Source organism: Ilyonectria robusta (genome assembly GCF_021365365.1).
Source record: "Ilyonectria robusta strain PMI_751 chromosome Unknown BGZ61scaffold_15, whole genome shotgun sequence".
Classification (NCBI taxonomy): Eukaryota; Fungi; Ascomycota; class Sordariomycetes; order Hypocreales; family Nectriaceae; genus Ilyonectria; species Ilyonectria robusta.
In genome coordinates, this window is record NW_025764449.1 from 35,468 (window position 1) to 56,569 (window position 21,102).

At 50.2% G+C, this 21,102-nt stretch overlaps 9 protein-coding genes across 9 annotated transcripts; 5 read left to right on the forward strand and 4 right to left on the reverse strand.

The window, feature by feature from the left end:
• Positions 1-225: 225 nt before the first annotated feature.
• BGZ61DRAFT_357004 (uncharacterized protein) lies at positions 226-1,303 on the forward strand (the record flags this gene model as incomplete). Its single annotated transcript, XM_046240836.1, has 3 exons — positions 226-771; positions 852-1,074; positions 1,134-1,303. 3 exons carry the CDS (start codon positions 226-228, stop codon positions 1,301-1,303), a joined length of 939 nt encoding a protein of 312 aa, XP_046101734.1.
• Positions 1,304-1,559: 256 nt separating this feature from the next.
• On the reverse strand, positions 1,560-2,204 carry BGZ61DRAFT_534514 (uncharacterized protein; the record flags this gene model as incomplete). The annotated part of the gene is made up of 3 exons (XM_046254156.1): positions 1,560-1,751; positions 1,813-2,013; positions 2,088-2,204. The coding sequence occupies 3 exons, from the start codon at positions 2,202-2,204 to the stop codon at positions 1,560-1,562; spliced, it is 510 nt and encodes a 169-aa protein (XP_046101735.1).
• A 582-nt stretch (positions 2,205-2,786) lies between these two features.
• Positions 2,787-4,851, forward strand: BGZ61DRAFT_455326 (uncharacterized protein). Its single transcript, XM_046246366.1, has 7 exons — positions 2,787-2,977; positions 3,033-3,231; positions 3,282-3,620; positions 3,667-3,727; positions 3,774-3,870; positions 3,918-4,527; positions 4,576-4,851. The coding sequence occupies exons 1-7, from the start codon at positions 2,825-2,827 to the stop codon at positions 4,611-4,613; spliced, it is 1,497 nt and encodes a 498-aa protein (XP_046101736.1). The 5' UTR covers positions 2,787-2,824; the 3' UTR covers positions 4,614-4,851.
• Positions 4,852-6,103: 1,252 nt separating this feature from the next.
• BGZ61DRAFT_495563 (amidohydrolase) lies at positions 6,104-7,751 on the forward strand (the record flags this gene model as incomplete). Its single annotated transcript, XM_046250904.1, has 3 exons — positions 6,104-6,816; positions 6,874-6,926; positions 6,982-7,751. The coding sequence occupies 3 exons, from the start codon at positions 6,104-6,106 to the stop codon at positions 7,749-7,751; spliced, it is 1,536 nt and encodes a 511-aa protein (XP_046101737.1).
• A 1,274-nt stretch (positions 7,752-9,025) lies between these two features.
• BGZ61DRAFT_356978 (uncharacterized protein) lies at positions 9,026-10,144 on the reverse strand (the record flags this gene model as incomplete). The annotated part of the gene is made up of 1 exon (XM_046240834.1): positions 9,026-10,144. One exon carries the CDS (start codon positions 10,142-10,144, stop codon positions 9,026-9,028), a length of 1,119 nt encoding a protein of 372 aa, XP_046101738.1.
• A 1,575-nt stretch (positions 10,145-11,719) lies between these two features.
• BGZ61DRAFT_356852 (kelch repeat-containing protein) lies at positions 11,720-12,784 on the reverse strand (the record flags this gene model as incomplete). Its single annotated transcript, XM_046240823.1, has 1 exon — positions 11,720-12,784. The coding sequence occupies one exon, from the start codon at positions 12,782-12,784 to the stop codon at positions 11,720-11,722; it is 1,065 nt and encodes a 354-aa protein (XP_046101739.1).
• A 1,666-nt stretch (positions 12,785-14,450) lies between these two features.
• BGZ61DRAFT_549436 (uncharacterized protein) lies at positions 14,451-15,609 on the forward strand (the record flags this gene model as incomplete). The annotated part of the gene is made up of 3 exons (XM_046255433.1): positions 14,451-14,486; positions 14,545-14,964; positions 15,029-15,609. The coding sequence occupies 3 exons, from the start codon at positions 14,451-14,453 to the stop codon at positions 15,482-15,484; spliced, it is 912 nt and encodes a 303-aa protein (XP_046101740.1). The 3' UTR covers positions 15,485-15,609.
• Positions 15,610-16,517: 908 nt separating this feature from the next.
• BGZ61DRAFT_356752 (uncharacterized protein) lies at positions 16,518-17,333 on the reverse strand (the record flags this gene model as incomplete). The annotated part of the gene is made up of 1 exon (XM_046240813.1): positions 16,518-17,333. One exon carries the CDS (start codon positions 17,331-17,333, stop codon positions 16,518-16,520), a length of 816 nt encoding a protein of 271 aa, XP_046101741.1.
• A 1,770-nt stretch (positions 17,334-19,103) lies between these two features.
• Positions 19,104-20,831, forward strand: BGZ61DRAFT_356697 (uncharacterized protein; the record flags this gene model as incomplete). Its single annotated transcript, XM_046240809.1, has 2 exons — positions 19,104-19,189; positions 19,256-20,831. The coding sequence occupies 2 exons, from the start codon at positions 19,104-19,106 to the stop codon at positions 20,829-20,831; spliced, it is 1,662 nt and encodes a 553-aa protein (XP_046101742.1).
• Positions 20,832-21,102: the final 271 nt, after the last annotated feature.

Genomic DNA, 21,102 nt, shown 5'->3' on the forward strand with positions numbered 1-21,102 from the left:
TACCCGGCCGTTGCAGGTTGAAACTCCACTCAGCGGACTTTCCCTGCCCTTGTAAATGGATCACAATCTACTGTCGGTAGACTGGGCTTAGACTCGGGCACTAATTATTAAGCTAAGGAGGCTGGTAGTGCGATTCTCATTCTCACTTTGCTGTCACAGCTCTTTGTCTTTGCTTTTCCATACTTTTCACCATTCATCCGACAAGTCGCTCAGCAAATCCAAAATATGGCACCTCCGGATCTCGAGTTTAAGTACGACGGTAGTTTCGAGCAGCATGTAGGGACTGGCAACCCTGCGCTCGTCAAGAAAACGCACAAGGTCCCGTATCTCGCCATATCGCCCTCTCGACCTGAACTGAGCCAGTCTGGAAAGACAATCCTGATCACTGGGTCGTCTGCAGGAATAGGATCTTTTATTGCACGCGGTTTCGCACAAGCGTCGGCGTCGAGAGTTATCCTCACTGGTCGACGCCAGCATGTCTTAAATGATACAGCTGCGAAACTCTCCCAAGAGTTTGGCCAGACTGAGTTCCTGCCTCTCCCTTGCGATGTTGGAAACCTTGACGAATCCACGGCTCTATGGACTTCACTCCAAGAGAAGGGAATATTCGTCGACGTTCTCGTACTCAACGCGGCGACATTTGGGGGAGAGTACTCTATTCTATCCGGTGGCATGGAGAAGACATGGCCCCTGTTCGAGACCAATGTCAGGTCTCTGTTACACTTCACCGAGCGACTCCACAAGCAGCAAGGCTATGAGGACAAGCGGAAGGTACAGTCCATACCAGCATAAATCTCAGATTGAATGCTCTCTGTTGTGAGTGTGGCAATTGACACGCAGTTTTCCTCTAGTACGTGATAAATGTATCCACCAACGCCGTTCACGACCTCGCTGCTGGTGCCACAATGCCAGCATATGTTCTTAGCAAGACCTCTGGTCACCTTCTACTTCAAAGCATCGCCAAGGAGACCGATCCAAAGAAGCTGCAAATCATCAACTTCCACCCTGGCATCATCCTTTCTGAATCTGGCAGGAGTATTGGATTGGATGAGAACAGCTTCCCATTCGATCACAGTGAGGCTTCCTGTTCTAACATAAACGAGTTTTTGGAGGGAGACTAACTTCATTCGAAGACGACCTCCCGGCTCATTTCGCCGTATGGGCAGCTACTCCTGAAGCCGAGTTTTTGCACGGTCGGTTTGCTTGGGCATCTTGGGACGTGGAGGAGATGAGATCCGGCGACGTCAATAAAAGTATTCAGGCCGATCCCGACTTCCTCACCCTTGGCTTCCGTGGGCTTTGATTCTATTAGACTGTCAGCTATGGCGCCAGCAACCTAACTTCACATGGATGCGCCTCACAAAGATTTATCTCAATTCTGCAATGCTGCTTCTTTTGTGACTGCCGCCAACGTTTGGTTTGGAGGCATTGTTTCTCTTCTTGGTTTGCATTTGGACAGCTAGCCGAAAAAGTTCATGCAATTTCTCGCTGTTCCCCCAGCTACCATGTATGAACTCATTGAGAGATATGTCGGTATTCACAGGCTTGGGGTGTCGATCTCACGACAATCCCGTTTCCTCGATGGTAGCCCCTACATCGCCAGTCATCACCGTGAGGACTTTATTGGTTTTAGGCGAGTCTCCGTACAGGGCACGTTCCAAGTCATCATACATCCTCTTGACAGGCTCGCCATTCGGAGGACGCATGTTCACGAATAGAACAGCAGCTATTCCGGCTTCGCGGCCGATCCACTAGGGTGTCTGGTGTCAGTTCTAATGGCCCGACAGGCGCAGAGTTGGTTGGTTAGCTGACCCACTGAGGAGTGCTCATCCTAGCCCAAGTCAAGGGGCCCTTTCTGCGTTTCCCCTCTATGTTTCTCATGTTGATGGCACCGCTGACCCCATGGTTTACTGGAGTCTGGTCTGGGAAAGGGAGGACCCCTCCCAGCCACGTCTTCATCATCGTGCTCTGAGCTTCATTAAGCTGCGGTCGAAACATCTCCTCGACCGACTGCTGCGCAGGTCAAACTCAGTCCGAATCGCTCTGTAATCTGAACCGCGTTCCGTCGGATGGATCCCGCATGCTACCATCTCCTCAGCGACTCGGCTGTCGTCAGCAGCAAATCTATCGAGCTTGAGTGCTCCGAGTTCTCCCACCTCTTCGTCCACCGGGAGGAGAAGGCTTAGCACAGCCTGTTGCTCCATGAGGCTTATGATCGGGTTCGCCTCGCCTTGTCTCCTACCTGTCACGTCATTTCTTCCCTAGAGATGGCCGTGACGATTGAAGTCGCTCGATAGGATTGCGTCTGTTCTTCTCCCTGTTGCGTTGCGGAACGTCGTCACCTGAGTATGCAACATCTCGATTGTGGCCCTCAGCGCCTCCTCGTGTCTTCCTGCTGGTTTATTATGTTAGATATCGAACTTATTACGGAGGGGAGGCCGCCGCTTTATCCCAGTGGCAGGAGCTTCATCGCCGAAGTCAAAGTCGAACTCGCTCCTTAAATGGGTCTTGTAAGGAGATGGTCAAGTCAACAAGACACCTTACCTTGACTACGTGACAAGGAGTTCCATTGATCTCACCCAGCTGAAGATGAATGATGTTGCCTCTCAAATGTGGACAAACCAAGACTTGAAGGTGCAGTGCTTCCTTGAGTTCAATCACCAATGCCACTGTTTAGCTGTAATTGCATGACGGAGATAACTCACAAACGGATTAATACATACTTTAGGTAGCGTTGCGCCAGCCTCATCTGACTGGTTCTCTGACAGTTTCTCCATCCAACCTAACTTGAGTCTTCGCTCCTTCGAATCATTCATCTCATAAAATGGATGAAGTCTCAGAGCAGTTAAGCAAGCTCGCCTGCACAACATGTCGAAAGCAGAAACGGAAATGCACGCGCGAACTCCCATCGTGCCACCTCTGCCGCAAGAATAACCGCTCCTGCGCGTATCCTGATGATAATGGTGGCCTACAAGCGGTGAGGCCTGCCAGCCTATTGTGGTTGGCGTCTGACTGATATCCAGCTACCCCAGACTTCATCACCTAGAAACGCCTTTCCGGCGCTCTTCTTCCTGGATTCTTACACGTTCAAACAGAGATCCACCGCCATCAAGAATCCATCAATCCTCGGCATTCCTGAAGAGTTCTTGGAGATTTTGGGCCGAGGAGAAGAGCAAGTCTCGCAGTCTTTGAAAGCTTTCTTCGACACAGTTCATCCCTTGTTCCCAGTCGGTGAGAAAGCCTCATGGAATGATATGGAGAATTCAGGATTAACGGGCCAGTCTCCGAGAGATATTTAGGAAAGCAAATATCCTCTGAAGGTTACTCAGCTGATGTCCTGTCGCTTCTGCACTGTATCGAGATATTACTGCCCCAAAGTGCTGAGGAGACGGCCAATTGCCAGCTTGCATACCACCGAGCAAGACGATGCCTTCATTTCATGGAAGACCTAGGCGTAATATCCTTTCGCTCTCTCCAGGCCGTCCTTTTGTTGGCATTCTACGAAGTCGCTCACGCCATTTACCCAGCTGCATATTTGACAATCGGACACTGCGCTCGGCTAGGTCATGCGCTGGGGATTCATGATCGACGGAACGTCTCGCAAATGTTTCCAACACCAAGTAGATATAAGTAATCCCCCTTATCGTGTGTTACTAACTATTGCAGTGTCGTGGACTGCAGTCGAAGAGATCCGCCGTACCTGGTGGGGTGTCATTGTAATAGATCGGTGAGTTGATGCTGAATTCCGGCGATTGACTAGCCTAATCGCATAGGTTTGCCAATCTTGGCCTCTCGGATCGACCATTCTCTTGCGAAGACGCTCGCCCAGAGGACCTTCTCCCCATGGACGATACATTATGGGACCTTGGTGTAATAAGATCTCTCCACAACAAGAAAATGGCTGACAGCCAGAACAGGAGCAAGCTGTGATACCGTCACTTGCAGTGTCCAGCGATACATGCTTGCCTACAACCCCGTTTTCCCGAACCTGCCAGGCTGCCCATCTTCTCTCTAGGGTACTCTCCCATATCCGAACTGGCCAAAACATGAAGAGCCCGGCAGGCTACTACTCAGAAGCACTTCAACTGCACAGCATCCTCTCTTCCTTCAGACTAGCCTTGGCACAGGAAGTTAGTAGCGAGGAACCACACGTCCTCGCTGCCTACTCGTCTGCGCTTGGACTTTGTTTCAGCGCTTTAATCACCCTGTGCGATAACCATTCATGTGCAGACTTGGATGATGTTTCTGGCGTTGGCATCCCAGAGCAGCTGAGGATGCAACAGTTGGCTTTGCAGAGTCTACATGAAATCGGTGGGTGGGTCTGGGAATTCGCTTCCCACCTTGGCCTTCTTCTTGAGGGGCCAGAGTACCAAGGCACTGTGAGCCCTTTCGCTGCCGAGAGTCTTTATTCTGCGGCGACACAGTATCAATGGTACATCCAAGAGACGGGCAAAGAGGAGCTCAGGGCAGCTGTGGACGCCATGAAGCAAACACTGAGGCTGGTTGGGCAACGGTGGAATGTTGGAGGTGAGTGCGTCTTCCGATGCGGCGGTCCTATGGCTAATACTGATATAGATAAATACTTGGCAATATTGGAAGGAGACGAGGTTTGAGGCCATAACTGCTATTCTGCCATGTTAAGGGGCCTGTTGCATCTAACAGATTGACATGATCATGCGTGCGAGAAGCTCTTCATATTCTTCCTATCTGAATGAGGGTCTTTGGATCAGGTCAGTCTTATAGACCAAGAGTGACCTCGGCTGACCTCGGACAGCCGAAACGCGCCGGATGCTTCGGGGTCTTTGGATTTATGTAGCTATTAACCTGAATGAAGAAAAAGCTTCACTTCCCCAATAGACGTTGAAATCCGATGTCCCGATATGTGACAGTTACAAAGAGATACACCTTGAAATGGCTCGATCTTCCGCAACCGTATCCAATTATCACATGCGCTATAATCGCTTTGATTACCTCGGTTGCTTGTTAGCGATAACTCGCACAAGAAGCCCAGAAGAATGCTGGCCACTGACCAGGTCATAATGAGTCAGCCAATTCCATTCTCGGGGCGTAAACTTCTCCGAGCGACCGAGTGGCGGCAGACGTGCGCTTTCCACACCCTGTCTTCTGTACCTAAGATTCCCAACGCCTCTGCTGCATAATGATCTGATCCTGTGGAGGCTGCATTTGCCACAGACCTGGTGCCGCATCTATGAGCCCGCTAGTCCGGTTGCCGATATGTCAAGAAGTATGTCTACGATCTTTTTGGGAACAGATCTTGATCCGGATATCACTGTGGGGATGACCTACCCATGAACAAAAGTCTTGTCTTCACGCTGTGTAGACCAGCAGAAGCAGTGTGACAGCTGGAACTCTCAAGAAGAATGCTGATAAAATGCTTAAGTGGCATCGCGGAGTCTCACTTGCAAAAAGTCCTTCCACTATAGCAGCCATCTCCACATCAGTGGGCTAGAACCTATGTTCACTCAGGATTCCGAGATGTTCTGGGGCATCGACTGGCGGAGATTTGGGTCGAAGATCCCCGAAAAGTTCTGCAAGAGCGCGCGGAGTTGGCGGAAATTACGGGCAAAGGAGTCGTAGCTAGTATAGTATAGCGTTGGATAGATCATGGCACATTCGGTCAAGGGATTCGTGCTCAATACGATATGGAGCCCAAGCATGATGATTGTATTTTCCAAGGATGCCTCCAGGGGACTTGACGCAACCAAGAAAAGACAACTACCCAATCAGAGGTTTCAGACAATCTAGGCTCGTGAAAGAATGAATAAAATTTATTACACCCGGGAGGACCGGACTCATAGAGCCAATAGTTAGCTACATCACTTCTGTGGAGCTACTACGTAGTAACTAGGAAGGCAGGCATCTTTCCATTTTAGTCATCTCTTTGACCGCTCCAACTCCAACTACCGAAAATCTTACTCGACATATATATCCCCTTAATAAGAGGAGTGGGCGGTGGAAAAAGGGGTGCCAGCATAGAACATCGGCATATAAATCCATCCGCACAACCCAATGCCCAGGGAACTCCATCACATCCACCGTCTTCAGCTCAGCCATACCTTACTTCGTCAACAAGATTCTCACCATGACTTTAAAACGTCAACTCGCCACGGCATTGATCTGGCAGGCCTGCATTGGCCTTGTATCTTCCTCGATTGTTTTACGAGGCGGTACTATTATTGGTTGGAATAGCACAACAGAGTCCATCGACGTCATAAGAAACGGCACGCTTGTGGTCACAAACAGTTCCATTACAGCCGTCTACGCTGCGGGCGAAGAGCCCGACAACATCGCCGTTGTATCAGAAAATCAGACCTCGCCCGAGGTTATCGATGTTACTGATAAGATCATCACTCCTGGCTTCATTGACACCCATCGACACGGCTGGCAGACAGTCTATCGTACCCTTGGCTCCAATGTCAGTCTTTGGGAGTATCTCGGCCGTTATAGCTCGTTCAGCTCCGAGGGCAGATTCACCCCAGATGACGTCTACATAAGCCAGCTCACCGGCCTCTATGAGGCTCTCAACGCTGGCGTTACTACCATGCTTGACCACGCCCATCACACGTGGTCCAACGAAACCTCCAAAGCTGGTCTACAGGCCAGCATCGACAGCGGTGCCCGAGTCTTCTGGGCGCATGCATTTCAGGATCTCCAGAATTACACTATTGAGGAACAGATTGCCAACTTTAAGGATATCGCCAAGAATGCAATCTTTGACGGGACGCCCACCACACTCGGCATAGCGTATGATGCTTTCTACTCTGACAAGGCCGACTTGATTGTTTCGTTGACGAAGTATGCCTTCCCATCCTTTAATATTCTTTCCTCCTGCTGACGCGATTACCGTTACAGGGAATACAATATCTCAGCACTGACAACTCACTTCATGGCCGGGCCGTGGGATTGTACGCTTAGTTCATCTGAGTCTCGCTGGCAACATTGCTAACTAGTTGTGTGCAGCAGGAAATGACCCCGAGGTTCTTGACAGATTGGGTCTCCTAAACACCTCTCTTCCCGTTGTCATCTCTCATGGCAGCTACATAAGTGTGAAACAGTACGAACTCCTACAACGTAACAACCAATACTTATCTATCACCCCCGAGTCCGAGATGCATTACGGCCACCTCCACCCCACCTCCCATCTCGCTCTTGAGCAGGCTGCACTTGGCATCGATGCGCATTTTACATACTCCACCGACATTCTCACCCAAGCCCGTATGTGGTTGCAACGTGTTCGCGCCGTCTTTTACGCCACCACCTCCGACGCCTGGCAGATCGCAATGAACAACCCTATGTCGGTTAACCAGGCCTTCTACCTCGCCACGCGGTCCGGCGGCCTCGCTCTACGCAGGCCAGACCTTGGAATCATCGCCCCTGGTGCGAAGGCAGACCTTGTTGTCTGGGATGGCACCAGCCCCGGGCTTCTCGGCTGGGTTGATCCCGTAGCTGCCGTTATCTTGCACGCCAGCGTAGCGGACATTGAACACGTTCTCGTTGACGGCCGCTTTGTGAAGCGAAACCGCGTATTGACCGCACCGAACTATCAGGACGTTAAGAAGCGCTTCCTCAAGAGTGCAAGGAGGATCCAAGATGTCATGATCAATACCCCTTTGCCGATATCTGAGCCAGGAGAGAAATCCATCTTCGGTGCGCCGCTAGAGTATGCGCCAGTGGCTGACGTTGAGCGCGGGAACGGAACTGGATATGGGCCCAACTGGTTGAGCCTTTAATTTGCCTTGTTTCTGGATTTAGCAGCCTAGATGTTAGCAAAGCCTTATTAGCAAAGTAAAGCTAGTCTTTATTAAGATAGGGTAGAGCTGACTTAGAAAAAGACTTTACTGAATCTGGCTTTCATTTTCACTTTGAAGAGGACGCATGCGGTTGCAGCCTCAGAAGCATTACATTAACCGTGGCGTGAAGTTGAACGTCCTCTTGACTGCATATCCTCTTGACTGCATATCCAATAATCATCAGCTACATTCACCTTGACGTACCTGAAAAGTATCCAACAGAAATCAGTTTTCTAATGCGGTCTCAGGAAGCGACCACACGGACCATTGGCGGGAGGGCGGAGATGGCGGAGATGGCGGACGAAACTACTGCGCCGGCGGTTCCTGGTCCGCCTCATCTCCGCATGCCAAGAGCCGGCCTTCCCGTGCCCCATCGTGACGTGAAGCCATGCTTCTGTCTTGGGAGTTTCCGCTTCTGCTCAGGCTCCCAATTGGTTTTGCCACGTTGTCGGGAAGCGAGGAGGCGGAAACAGTGTTGTTGTGTCGCCCAGGGATGCTGAATGCACTTGACAAAAGGTGGTTCGTGTAGTGATTGTAATCGTTCTTGGTTAACTTATTATTATCGAGATATAAGGCCCCAAAGGGTCTAATATCTTTGAGTGACCCCATCTACAACTTGGAGCTTCAATCCTGATCCTGAAGTTAACGGGAAACTCCCAGTTCCCCCAACAAACAAAAGGAGCAATCATCAGCCAACAAAACCATCCGTCAAAGTCCCTGTCCCGACGACCTGATACCCACGATCCTCAGTCCAGCTGCCCCCGCAACTGAACCTGGACGTTGGAGCGATTTCTCACAAGCTTGATACGTTCATGGACAATATATGAAACTGCCTTTCGGAAAGCGGACTGTCAGCGTACAGTTTGTTGGTCTCTTTCCGAATTCAAGGTCACAAGTTGTTCACATTCTGGAAAGGTGAAGACACGAATTTATTGCAAGGCACATTGAGGATATAGAATTCCAGAGACGAAGAAGCTGTCAGAGAGTTTTTGGATATGGTAGTGCTCGTTGCCCCCCCCCACGTATTAGAATAGAACATTTCGCTCTCCTTTCCCTTGACGCAAGGACGCCCTTTGCCTCTCTGCCACTATCCGATGCTGTGTTTATTAGAACAGGGAAAAACAGAAAGAAAATAAAGAGAAAAGCTGCGCTCAACTATAATGGCTCCTATATAGCATCCAATATCGAATTATATACCACAAGATAAGGCCAACTCACGATCCATTTACCAAGGCTGCGCCGTTATCAATGAACAATGTCCGTCCCTTCAACGATGAGACTATCCAGCTGAAGATCTTGCGGCCACCCATCTGGCCTGTGCCCTTGCTCTTGCCGATTGTGACGAAGACCATCGTCTTATCTGATGGCTTGTAATCAAGAAGACTACCAACTCTTCCCGTGAAGATAGCGTCGAGATTCTTAGCCAGGTGAGCGACCTGACGATCGATCTTTATAGCCTGCTTCGCTTCCAGGTTACCTACGTCGCCAAGACCCCAAACGTTGGTGGTACCGGTAACGCGTAGAGTCAGATCCAGTTTGACATCTCCACGGTCGTTGAGAAGTCCCACAGGTAAGTAAGAGGTATTAGGCCTTACACCGAAGAGCGGTAGGTAGACATCGGCCGGGATAGTATCTCCGTTGGAGAGAATGATCGATTTGGACGCCCCCAGGTCCTTCACCTCTGCGACAGAGGCATTGCGGATGATTTTTGTCTTCATTTTGATGAGCTCCTTCTCGGCGGCCTTGCCCACAGAAGGCAATAGGCCAGGGAGGGGGTAATCGTTCCGGACGATGAAGGTAATGCTTTTCTTGTCGCCGTACGCATGTGCCAACTCTCCGACAGTCTCAACACCGGTGACGCCGTCCCCTGCGACCACTATCGACTTCGCAGCATTGATCCTGTTTTGGAGATCGTGAAGTGCTGCCTTGGTTGCCTCTGTAGAGCCAATGTGTTTCAAGGGCAAGTTCGTCGAGACAGATGAGCCGGTCGCTAGAATCAGCTGCTCATATGGAATGGCCCGCTCGGTGCCATCAACATTGACGGTGACGACACTCCGATCAATATCGACTGTCTTCGCCTGGCCAAAGACCAACTCGAGCTGAGACGATGGGTACTTGGCGAAACCCTCCTTGATTGGGCGGAATAGCTTGTCCTCAGGGACCTGATCTGGCACCACGGCCCGGACCGCGGCCATGTTCCAATAGAAATGAGTAGACGCCGAAATGAGGATGAGTTTGGCATCTTTGACTTTGGGGATAGTGTCCTTGAGCAGTTTGTGGGCCAAAGGCAGACCGGCAAATCCGGCGCCCAGGATGACGACGTTTCTGACCATGACGGCAAGGGGACGCTTGGTTGAAGGCAAAGTTCAGTATTAAATGAGTTGAAATGTGTAAATGGATTTAATAATAATTGACGTTGAAACCTCAAAGCAAAAACTTCTTGGTCGAGCGACGAGCTGTCTTTTAAGCTGATATCGTTCCTACAGCCAACATCTCATGGTTCCATTTGCTCAATACAGGCTAATCCAAAGCCGGCTGCCGCGCGCGAAGACATACCTCCCCCTTGTCCACAATCAAAATTGTACTTCAAGGGGGGGCGTGTTTGTTGGAGACGGGATTAAGGGCGGATGAAATTGAGCCGCACCCTCCCATCCAAAGTGGACACACGAATTTTTACGGCGCCATTGATCCGCTCACCTAAGCCCCAGGCATATGTGAGAAGTATCCTCGATTGGTACCGAGTAAATATTGCGGAATGCTTAGGTTCTCCATTGGGGTGGTTGGGCTAAGAGAGTAGGGGGTAGGGGGTGTAAGTGTCCTCCATTTAGCGTGTTCTTGCTTGGGAATTTCCGCCAACTCCGCGCGCTCCCAGATCTTCTGAGAACCTACGACCCAAATCTCCGCCACTTGGTGGGGGCGGAACCTGTCAGAATCTTGCGTCAATATATAGCTTTACTGTGATTTTATATTTATTTCTACATTTATCAAGCGTCTTTCCTTTATTAAGTACAGAGTAGCTTGTTAAGCAACACTTAATAGGTGTGTTCCATTTTGAATCGTCTATTGGAGTAGACTAAATGCTCTCTATATGCTTCATCCCCGAGTGACGACCTTTCTGTTGCTTTCCCTTATCTTTCATCCCTCTCCAGCTCATCCCCTGCGGACGGGTGTGTTCTACACTAAAGGCCTCTCCCGCCAATAACATGCGTGATGCTGCCTGTATTCCTTGGTCCCAGCACCTTCGCATCTCTAACCATGTTCAGTGTCATCTTGTTGGCCTCGAGCGTGTCAAGATGCCCGAGTGAAGGGATGCAAGGATGCAACAGTAGGGCTACAGGGCTACAGCTATGTAAGGGATAGGGTCCAACCATCCAGCAGATGGATGGGCCAGGGATTAGCTTTTTCTTCATCTTTAAGTATGCGAGGCACACTGAGACAACAGACGACTACAGCAGTAATCCCGCGTCTAGTTAGCAGCTGACTAGTATAATATGGAAGAGGATGATTATGCGTTGGTGTTGCGCAGTTCGGCCGCACAGGTAACGGCTGATGCCTGTATGTCAAAATCTTAGTGGTTATAGAGACATTCAGAATAACAACAAATGAAAGAGGATTAATTTTGATCCTCCAATTTTCATCTCACGAGGTGCTATGAACATGCTATCAACCACGATTCAAATATTCCTATTTACTGTGATGAAACCATTTTCCGACTTAACGTTTAGAGACCTAACTATCGGTGTGGTAGTTGTTTAGCCCGCATCACCTTCCGATACTGTAGCGCGTGATAGAAATCTGCATTACTAGTCCACTACGGTCCCGCTGCTTGAATTGTATCCTCCGTAAACCGAAAAATATCCAAGATATCTATGCTGAGGTACCTAGAGCCAGAAAATGCCCGGCCATCTCTACCATCCACGATCACATCCAGGGACGTAGGCTTCAAACAGGCTCTGAGGGTCCGCTCCCGCCACCAGTCCACCACCCGGAATATACACCTTCCCACCCACGCCGGTGCCAGGAGAGCTGTGCTTGGGAATCTTCATCGGTTCCAGCTGAGTCCAGGTGTTGGAGAGGGTATCGTACACTTCGACCTGGTTAAACACCCCGCTCTCAGCATCCGGGTTTCCCTCTCCACCCAAGGTGTAGATCTTCTTGCCCACAACTCCAGAAGCCATCCCGCCCCTTGGGGTCGGCATAGTTGCCTTGCTAGTCTTCCAGCCAGCCTCGAGATCTCTAAAGTTCAGAATGAACACCGTGTCCCTGCGGTGGGCCGCTCCGTGGTCGAATCCGCCGATGACGTACATCTTGTCATCTATGACAGCAGTTGCAGCATGATCGCGTTTCTGTGGGAGAGCTCTCGCCTTTTGGGGAAGAAAATCCGGGAGCCATTTCAGAGTGGCCGTGTCGAAGACGGAAACAGGATCGACGGATTCGTGAGGGCCTCCTCCCGCCAAGCCCAAGGCTGTGAACCCGCCGGCGACAAAGATCTTGCCCTCGAACACGCCCAGACCCGCCATGCCCCTCGCTTCCGGCAGGGGTGGGAGGGGAGACCAGGTGTCTGCGTGGGTGTCGTACACCCACGAGTCTGGGACAGCTCGTAGGATTTTCTGCTCCTCGCCACCGTCGTCCAGCCCCCCAAACACGTAGATCTTACCATCCACGGCTGCGGCGTTGACGTGGTTGAGCCGCTTTGGGAGAGGGGCCACGGTGCGCCAGGTGTTGCGCTTGATAGAGTAGATCTGGACCAGGGTTGTGCTAAAAAAGGGGATTGGTGTGAGACTGTTGTTCGGAACGATGCCCCCCAGGATTACGATGCCATCGGGTGGGAGGTAGATGGTTGCGTGTTCCTGCCGGGGGGCCACAGTGATGTTTGGCAGTGTCTGCCATTGGGAATGAGGAGGCTTGAGAGCAAGAGAGGGTGAAATAAGGAGTGGGAGGAGCAAAGTACAAAGTAAGTTTTTGAGTGCCATTTTGAATCGGTGTCGACTTTCAATCTTTGAGGATGGACTATGTGTGGTAGTGCCGCAGCTGTCTGAGATTGTAGCATCGGCTCTACGAAAGTTGAAGCCATCTTTATATGTTTGGTTTTCCAAGTCGTCTTCTTTACTCGACCTGTTGAAGATAAGGATCCGGATGAGCCAGCACTATGCGGATGGCTCGGAGGATTTGGCTGGCGGAGATTCTGCGGAGAGCACGGGCTGTTGTCCTAGAATTGCGATCGCCACATGAGTCCTCCCTCTTGGAAGTGACGTCGGGACAATGGAAGAGTCGTACTAATTTACATAGCACCGACTTGACGGTTTGTAAAAGAACAAGGTTTGGCCACAAGGGTAGGTTAATTTCCCCGGAATCAGGAACAAAGACGGCAGATGGTCTCGAGCGAATAAGCGGCTCTACCGGCAGTTATTCCCGAGCCCTGCATCTCCGTCATAAATCTTTGCAAACTCTCTTCCTCCGCAGCAACCCCGCCTGTGAAGGGCTGGCCCTGGGTGCCGGTATGGATCTTCCCTACAATCTGGAAGAACAGGAGTGCCATGAGGGACGCGCACCCTTTCCTTAAACCTAGGTGACATGACATATTACGTAGTGATTCGACTAGCAAGGCCCCGTGGAGGGGGTACGGGCCCGAAGGCCCTAGAGCTGCAGAATCACTAGAGAGCTGCAAAGTGGTGGAGGACGCCGAGGACTCTGAGGCAGCCATAAATCGTGTATGCAACAAACCTAGCACGTCCTTTTGCCTCAGAAGGGGATCGTTTGTGTCTTTGACCTTCACGACGGAAATGAGTCAATCGATCAATTAATCGAGACAACTAAACTTCGATGGATGCAGACTCTGAACTCGCGAAATGAACGTTTTACAAAATACGGGTGCCTACCTTCAGACTCTCATGAATCACCTTGATGAGACCAACGCCTACAACATTAAGAGGACTGGGTAATGAGAAGGAATTTTATAACAGTTTATATTAGTTCTATTCAACCATACTAAGGTAGCTATCTATATAACTTAAATGTCAATATGAGAATGTCAAATGTTATAATATTCTCAATAAAATAGAGATTGTTTTATAACAACAGCTTCAATTTTGGGCGACTACCATGCAAGCAAATAAGAGTATTTTGCATGGGGAAATTTTCTTTTTGGTGTAGGGTAGGTAGTTATGACCACCCCGTAGGTGGGTACTGCATGATGATCTAGAGAACCGCCGTCTTGACAACGTATTGCATTTGTTAAACTTCATACACCAGTCTAGAAGCCACGGCCTTGTCCTGCCCCTCGTCGATTACCGCGGGGGAAAATATGAGGGAGGGATAGCGCGCGGGAGCTTAGTAACAGTTCTTCCACGCGGCCGTGGTAGCGGTGTAGTGATCACTTTTAGATGGTCGGGAAGTGTGAAGAACCCGAGCCGAAAAGACGCCTTTCCCGTCCAATCGGGAACGCAGCTGTGCGATGAGAGTACCACGTACTTTTTGACTGTGACAAATCCTCCTGCGGAGAGATTACCAAGAGGCAGCAATGCAGTGGCAAGCATTATAAATAAAATGCCCACCCAGAATGTAGAAAATGGCAGACACCAACTCCTCCACCTAAACTCCTTTGTCATACCACAACCGTTCTAATTTTATTCAAACAAGATGGGAGCCCCTCTTCAAAACATCCTACTCCTGGGAGTAAGGACAGAACCTTACCACTTTCAACCAAGGAACAAGAACTAACAGCCGGCATTAGGGCGCAGGTACTCTGGGACCTTCCATCATCACGGCTCTTGCTGCCAACGGAACTTTCAACATCTCGGTCCTCAGTCGGCCCGATTCCAAGTCTACCTTTCCATCGGGAGTCAAGAAAGTCACCAGCGACTTCACCAAGTCCTCCCTAGTTGAATCTTTCAAGGGACAGGATGCAGTCGTTGATCTGATTGCTCAAGGCTCTCTAGACGAGCGCAAGAGATTCGTCGATGCAGCTGCCGAGGCCGGTGTCAAGCGATACATTCCAGGCGAATTTAGCGGAAACATGGAAAACAAGGCCAATGTCTCCGTTTTCCCCTTGTTCGCAGACCGTGTAGCGGCGCGCGAATACGTCAAGGCAAAGGCCGCTGCCGTCCCCGGCTTTACCTTCACGATGATTTCAAACGGCCCGTTTTATGACTGGGTATGTATTCTCCAATTCAGAGCCACGTGAGTTGTGCCCAGGCTTATCGCATCTATTACACTAGGCGCTCAAGAATGGCTTTATTGGTTTCAACCTTGAAACTCAGAATGCCACCATTTATGGGGATGGCAATCAGCCAGCCAGCTGCACCACGCTGAGCTCTGTCGGCCAAGCGGTAGCAAGCATCCTGTCTAAGCCTGCCGAGACGGAAAACAAGGGCTTGTTTATCGCCTCGTTCACGCCTTCGCAAAACGAAATCTTGGCGGCCTTGGAGGAGGCAACTGGCAAGAAGTGGACAGTGAACAAGGTGGGCATCGCCGATGCCATTTCTCAGGGCTTCGAAGCCTTGGGCAAGGGTGACTTGTCCGGATTTGTGGGCGTTTTGATGGGAAGTACATACGGGCCAGGCAATGGAAACGACTTCCCCAAGAATGGTGGAGTGAGTAACGAACTACTTGGTCTTCCCAAGGAGGATCTTAAGGCGGTTACTGCAGCCATTGTGGAGGGCAAAGATGTTTAAGCCACAATAGCTAAGAGATTCTCGGTACATAGAACATCAAGCTAGAACCCGAGGTTATGTCACTAGGCTGATGCCAGTAAAAGCATTACTAGAAGTTCCGCAAACCTGTGAATTATTTATTTGAGGAGGTGTTCAGTCACATCGAGACAGTGCATGCCGTGGTACATTGACAAAGTCTCAAAAAAGTCGACGTCTAGCTTGAGAAGGCCGAGGCCATTGGGTTTCAGAAGTACCTTAATTTAGCAGTCATGTATTTGATCGAGTTTTCTCCCGTATATGCGGCCTATGTGCTTGCTGTCTGGCAGGGTGTCCATATGTATCCGAAGGGGAACTGAAGGGGGGAATCGGCGATGCTGGAGACGTTTTCATGTGAGTTGGGTCTCGTGCTGCGAGGATGGCATCAATGAATTGGCTGCCTGACAGTGTAGTGTTATCATATCCATCCTGATGGTGGAAATTGCGATTTTCCACTTCCACCACTCTTCGCTTCTTTCTCGGGGATGGTGAGACGGCGTTGAACATGGCGAGGTTATGGTCTGCCCAGACGGTTAACCGCTCCGCCACGGGGTCTTCGGTTACAAAATTATTGCATTTGGTCTATGTTAACAAATTTGTCGAGTCGAAGTAATCTTGGGCCGGACTGTCCGAAATCTAGATCCATCATGAGTTTCACCACCCCTAACGGGAAGATCAGATTCTAAAGCCATGCATGGAATGCCAGGTGGCAGGTGGACCATAGGTTCTCGGGCGTAATGAGACTGGCTCACGGAGCAGGTCCCTACACTCAAAAGTCCGCATATTTCATTATTCAAGATCATATCCTAGGGATATACCTGAACCAGCAAGTTCTCATTTGTTGCAATAAATAGCACTGAAATCGCGCCCTTGTAAATAATTAATGGAATGGTCTATGCTAATATTTCCAGGTCTATGACCCATTTCCTGAAGGAAGTAATGGCTGTTGCTCGACATATGACGACTTCCCGCTTGGCATTACACTTGCGAACGCAGAATTAATGCCCAATAGCTGCCATCAATACCCCGCGGCTTTCACGATGTTGTCGACTTCTGCAGTAATATCGATAATAGGAAAAGCGGTGCGATTACCCTCTTTGAGCTCAAGTGCCAAGTTTCCCGAGTCAGAGACAAAAAATGGGACGTAATATATCGAGTTAGACAGCTGAAGTGCGTTCACAACAATCACTCCCTGCTGAGCCAGAGGACTTGTGTTATAAACCACACCAAGATACTTAGCACTCTTCCAATTGTCTAGGCTCTGGAATACTGTCACAGCTCCACTACCGCCAAGACGGTCCACTGCACAGAGCATGATTTGCTGACCATGATAGCGCGTAGGAGTGGTGAGTGAATCGCACCCTGTCCGGTTATAGGTGCTAGGCATATTGGAGACCTTGATTATCGTAGGAGTCGACCACGAAGCGGATGTGTTGAAAGTGACAAAGGTGCCCAACTGGTGATCGTTGACGATGATTTTGTCGTGCAAGGGAATTGAGGCGAGATTTGTGTAGGTGAAACGCCCCAGAGTTGGATCCGTATCCTTTTCGGCATAGTAGAGGGCAGAGACGGAACCATTATTCCAGACCTTGGCAATGCCGTTGCCGCCATAGCCAGCTGCGACATAGGCATTCCCATATCTATCAGCAGCTGCGTATTCAAACCCTGCGATGCCATGGCCGTATAAGTTCTGGAACTCCTGCTGAAAAGGCCCAAGGTCCGCAATATAGACCACTTCTTGCTTCCTCACGTCCCATCTGACAATCTTATTTGGCCCAGAGAGGTCTTGACCATTAGAGAGAAAGCCTCTACCAGAGTTCGCAGTGAAGAACATGGAGCCGGTATGAGCATCAAAACTAACACCAGATATCTGGTAAGGGTCGGTATGAGAGATCCCAGGGAAAGTGAGAATCTGAGAATGTTTCGTGTAAGGGTCATAGACTGCCACAGTAGCGTTGAAGAGGGAGCTATAGTTCATTAGCAACTACTTGGCAAAATGAAAAGTAGAAGTCTCCCTACCCTGCATAATATTTACAGTTAATAGGATCCCAGTCTGAATTCTCAGAGTACAACTTGAAGAGGTCGATGGTGAAGGTCCCCCTTAGTGGAGGGCATGGCTTAGGAGGGTGAAATGGATGACCTCTCACTGCCTCAGCTAGGAGGGAGAGGGTGAGGCCCGCGACGGAGATGGAAGGCATGGAAAGCATGGCGACCGTGGTGAGTCGTGTAAGTGTTAAACTGATGGTACTGTAGAGCGTTTGATCTTGGAAAGACGAAATGAAATAAGCCAGTGAAACCAGTATTTATGTGCCATTTGTCTATGGAATTGTCGGCACCTCTGAGACTAAAATTTGGACTTTTCAGGGGCACGATCCCGGTGTCCAATACATGATAGCATCAACGGAGAGATGATAGTATCCGATGCCGTCAGCCAAAGTGCGGGTTTACCCAAGCAAATCCACGGCGGATCTATACCTCCCGTATATTCGCCCCCAGTAGTTTTGTGGTTGGCTCGCGAGGACAGCAAGGTTAGTGGGAAAGCATTGACTACTCAGGGCCTGCTTATACCCCGGATCTTCCTGGCCGAGACTGCTGGCCTTCGGGGACATTCCAATCTCCGCAATGCATAAGGACCTCCGAGCTGTACTCCGCTTCGGTGTTGTGCCTCTAACAGTTAGCGCCTGCTATAGAAGGTCTCAGGGAACGTGGCTGCTAAAGTCTTATGATACATCTACTTATTCCGGAGGGATGATAGGAGAAAATAATATATCGCCACTAACGAGATCTTTAATGAGTTTGACCCCGTTGTCGTAACCAGCTTGGAGGTCCATATGCACTGAGGAGATAGTGATTAGAGCATTGTTACATTAGGGATAACTGGGATGAAGTGGTTGAAGAGAAAGGGACCTTATTCATGTTGATGCGACGGAACTTGGCCCGGAAACTTTCAACGGCTCTCGGGTGGCCAATGTGAGCTTTCTGCGCGGAGCCCGCAGGACGTTTAAAGAATATTATCAAGTGAACAATGTAACAGTGTTGCCTAAGATTTTTCCGTAGTTGTGGTGCGACTCCATAAGCAAAATTACATCCGCCGGTGGCACATCCTTGATGAAGAGGAACATACTTCACTAAACCCACCGTGAACTACTCCGTAGGTATTATACTATATCTAGCTTTCATTAATACTTCGCTTCTCTCTACCTGTAACCCCACTTACTCATTAGTGCCGGATTCGCCGGGTACTGCCTGTTCGCAGACTCCGGCAGAGAACTGCTTCTCAACTAACACAGCCATGCGCAGGCTGCTCTGCTGCTCGCCATGATGGTTTGCCAGACCCCTGCTGGACTGCATCCTTGCCCGGCTGTGGGTCAAGCGATCCCCGATCTAACCAGCTCAAGTAAGGCTGTGGGAATGGAATGCTTTAAATACCGAACCAATCAAGATGTCTGCTTTCCGAGCGAGCTAATTTAGTATCGTTTCTCGTTTCTCCCCCTCCCCCCCCGAACCCGGCAGATGGCTTCAACGTTACCTTTTCCTTTCCACTCATCCCCGTTGCAAATCAGCCTTCCACCACTCAACAATCGCCGAGGTGGGAGCCGCAGCTATGGATGGACCCTCTATCGGGGTGGATTGTCCTCCGACAGCCCGTCGGGGAATCCAACGCGTCAAGACTGGCTGCCGCACTTGCAAGTGGGTTCATGAGGCACCCCTTGCTACTAGTATCCATCCCGACAAACGCTGACCCGCTGGTAACAGGGCTCGCCGAGTTAAGTGCGATGAACAGCGGCCGTCTTGTTGGCGCTGTACCTCTTCAGGCCGAGAGTGCGAAGGATACGGCGTCTGGGGCGGCGGGCATCCAAGTCGCCCCCCGGCTCAACCCCTCGATCTACACCGTCCTAACAATACGGGCCCTGTAGGCCGCCTCAACGCAGAAGACCGTCGGGTTCTTGAGTGGTTCTTGCTAGCCAGACTCCAAGGGGTATTTCCCTTTTCATTCTGGGAAAGTCTGGTTCCGCAGGCATGCTACAATGAGCCCGTCATTCTAAGTTGTGTTTTGGCACTGGGTTCTGTCCACAAAAGAGCATTCATGGACAAAGGGCCCACAAACTCACAGAGTGAGGTTAACAACCTGGAGTCGACTACCCTACGACATTACAACACGGCTATCAACTTACTGAATGGGTCACAGTCGGATGGAAGCAGGGCATCGACCCGGGTAACCCTCACTGCGTGTCTGACGTTTGTGATCATAGAGTACCTCCAAAAGCGCCAAGCGCAGGGCCTACTACATCTTCAATATGGTTTGCAGATACTGAAAAGTCAGGAGTATGACAACATGCGGCAGTCTTCACGCGATCCTGTGGATGATTGGCTCGCAGAAGCTTTCGGTCGACTAGACGTTCAGGCCAGGCTATTGTTCGATGCTACAACAGACAAGCAGTCTCACTTGAGTAATCGGGCGAGCAAGGAGCGCCCTATTACACTGAGATCACTACACGAAGCGAGGCAGCATCTGGATCTTCTTGTATCAGAAGCGTTTCGACTACAACGTCAGGGTCGTATCACCGAATCCTCAGCCAATACTAGCCGATTATTCGAGGCTCTCATTATCCAACAACAGCTTCAAAGAGACCTCGGCTCTTGGCTGCAAGCTTACCGGACTTGGCGGACGGGGCCGCCGACATCTTTACCTCAGCCGCAGTCTTCACTTCCGGAACGACTTGCTCGACGCTTACTCTTGATCTACCATACAATGGCGGGCATCATCACAGCTACGGCTTTATATTCAGGGGATGAAACAGCTTTTGACCGATACATGCCACAATTTTCTTCCATAATCGCTTCGACGAAAGACATTCTCGAGGCAACCAGACCTGTCATTGCAAGCCGCGTCTTATCACATGGTCACTGTTCCCAAACGTTCAGCTTCACTAGCGACATGGGCATAGTTCCACCTTTATACTACACAGCGCTTAAATGCCGTGATCCGCGGATGAGGCGGGATGCTTTGTCGATACTTGAGACAGAGACTCACCAAGAAGGAATCTGGGATGGGCCAACAGCAGCCCTCATCGCCGCTGAAGTCATTCGACTAGAGGAGACCCCTTATCCCGAACAAGACGAGATCCACGACGAAGATAGGGTCACGAATGGACGTCGCAATAGTACCTCGTCGGAGTCAGGTTTTCCTCGGCTATGGAGAATATCCGACATCCAGGTCGAGCCCCCTCATAGCCCTGAAATGGAATTGGTGATCGTTTGCAGACGCAAGTTGGAAGATGGCACTCGGACAGTTATGAAACGGAGACATAACGGTTTTCATTGGCATTGAGTTGAACCGGGATGTCTTTGCAAGTGATAGTTGGGTCTTATACACACTGCAATCCAACGACGAGACTTCAGACGGAGAACCAACTCTTCTATGCTGATAAAAATCCCTAATATCTTCGACTCTCGCTTATGGATCAAGGACTGGCCACTCCCGGCTTCTTTTCTGTACATTCCCATAATCCCATGCCCAATGATCTAGGTAATGGCCTCCACCAGATGCGCTGAAATACCGTCAAGGTGAGAACGCTTAATAGTACATTGTCGGCGCGTGC

Bases quoted from the DNA above. Each gene is read 5' to 3' on its own strand.
- BGZ61DRAFT_455326 (XM_046246366.1), top strand. From the start codon at position 2,825: ATGGATGAAGTCTCAGAGCAGTTAAGCAAGCTCGCCTGCACAACATGT. The intron at 3,232-3,281 runs GTGAGAAAGCCT...TTAACGGGCCAG, and splicing joins TCATCCCTTGTTCCCAGTCG to TCTCCGAGAGATATTTAGGA. The intron at 3,871-3,917 runs GTAATAAGATCT...CAGCCAGAACAG, and splicing joins ATACATTATGGGACCTTGGT to GAGCAAGCTGTGATACCGTC.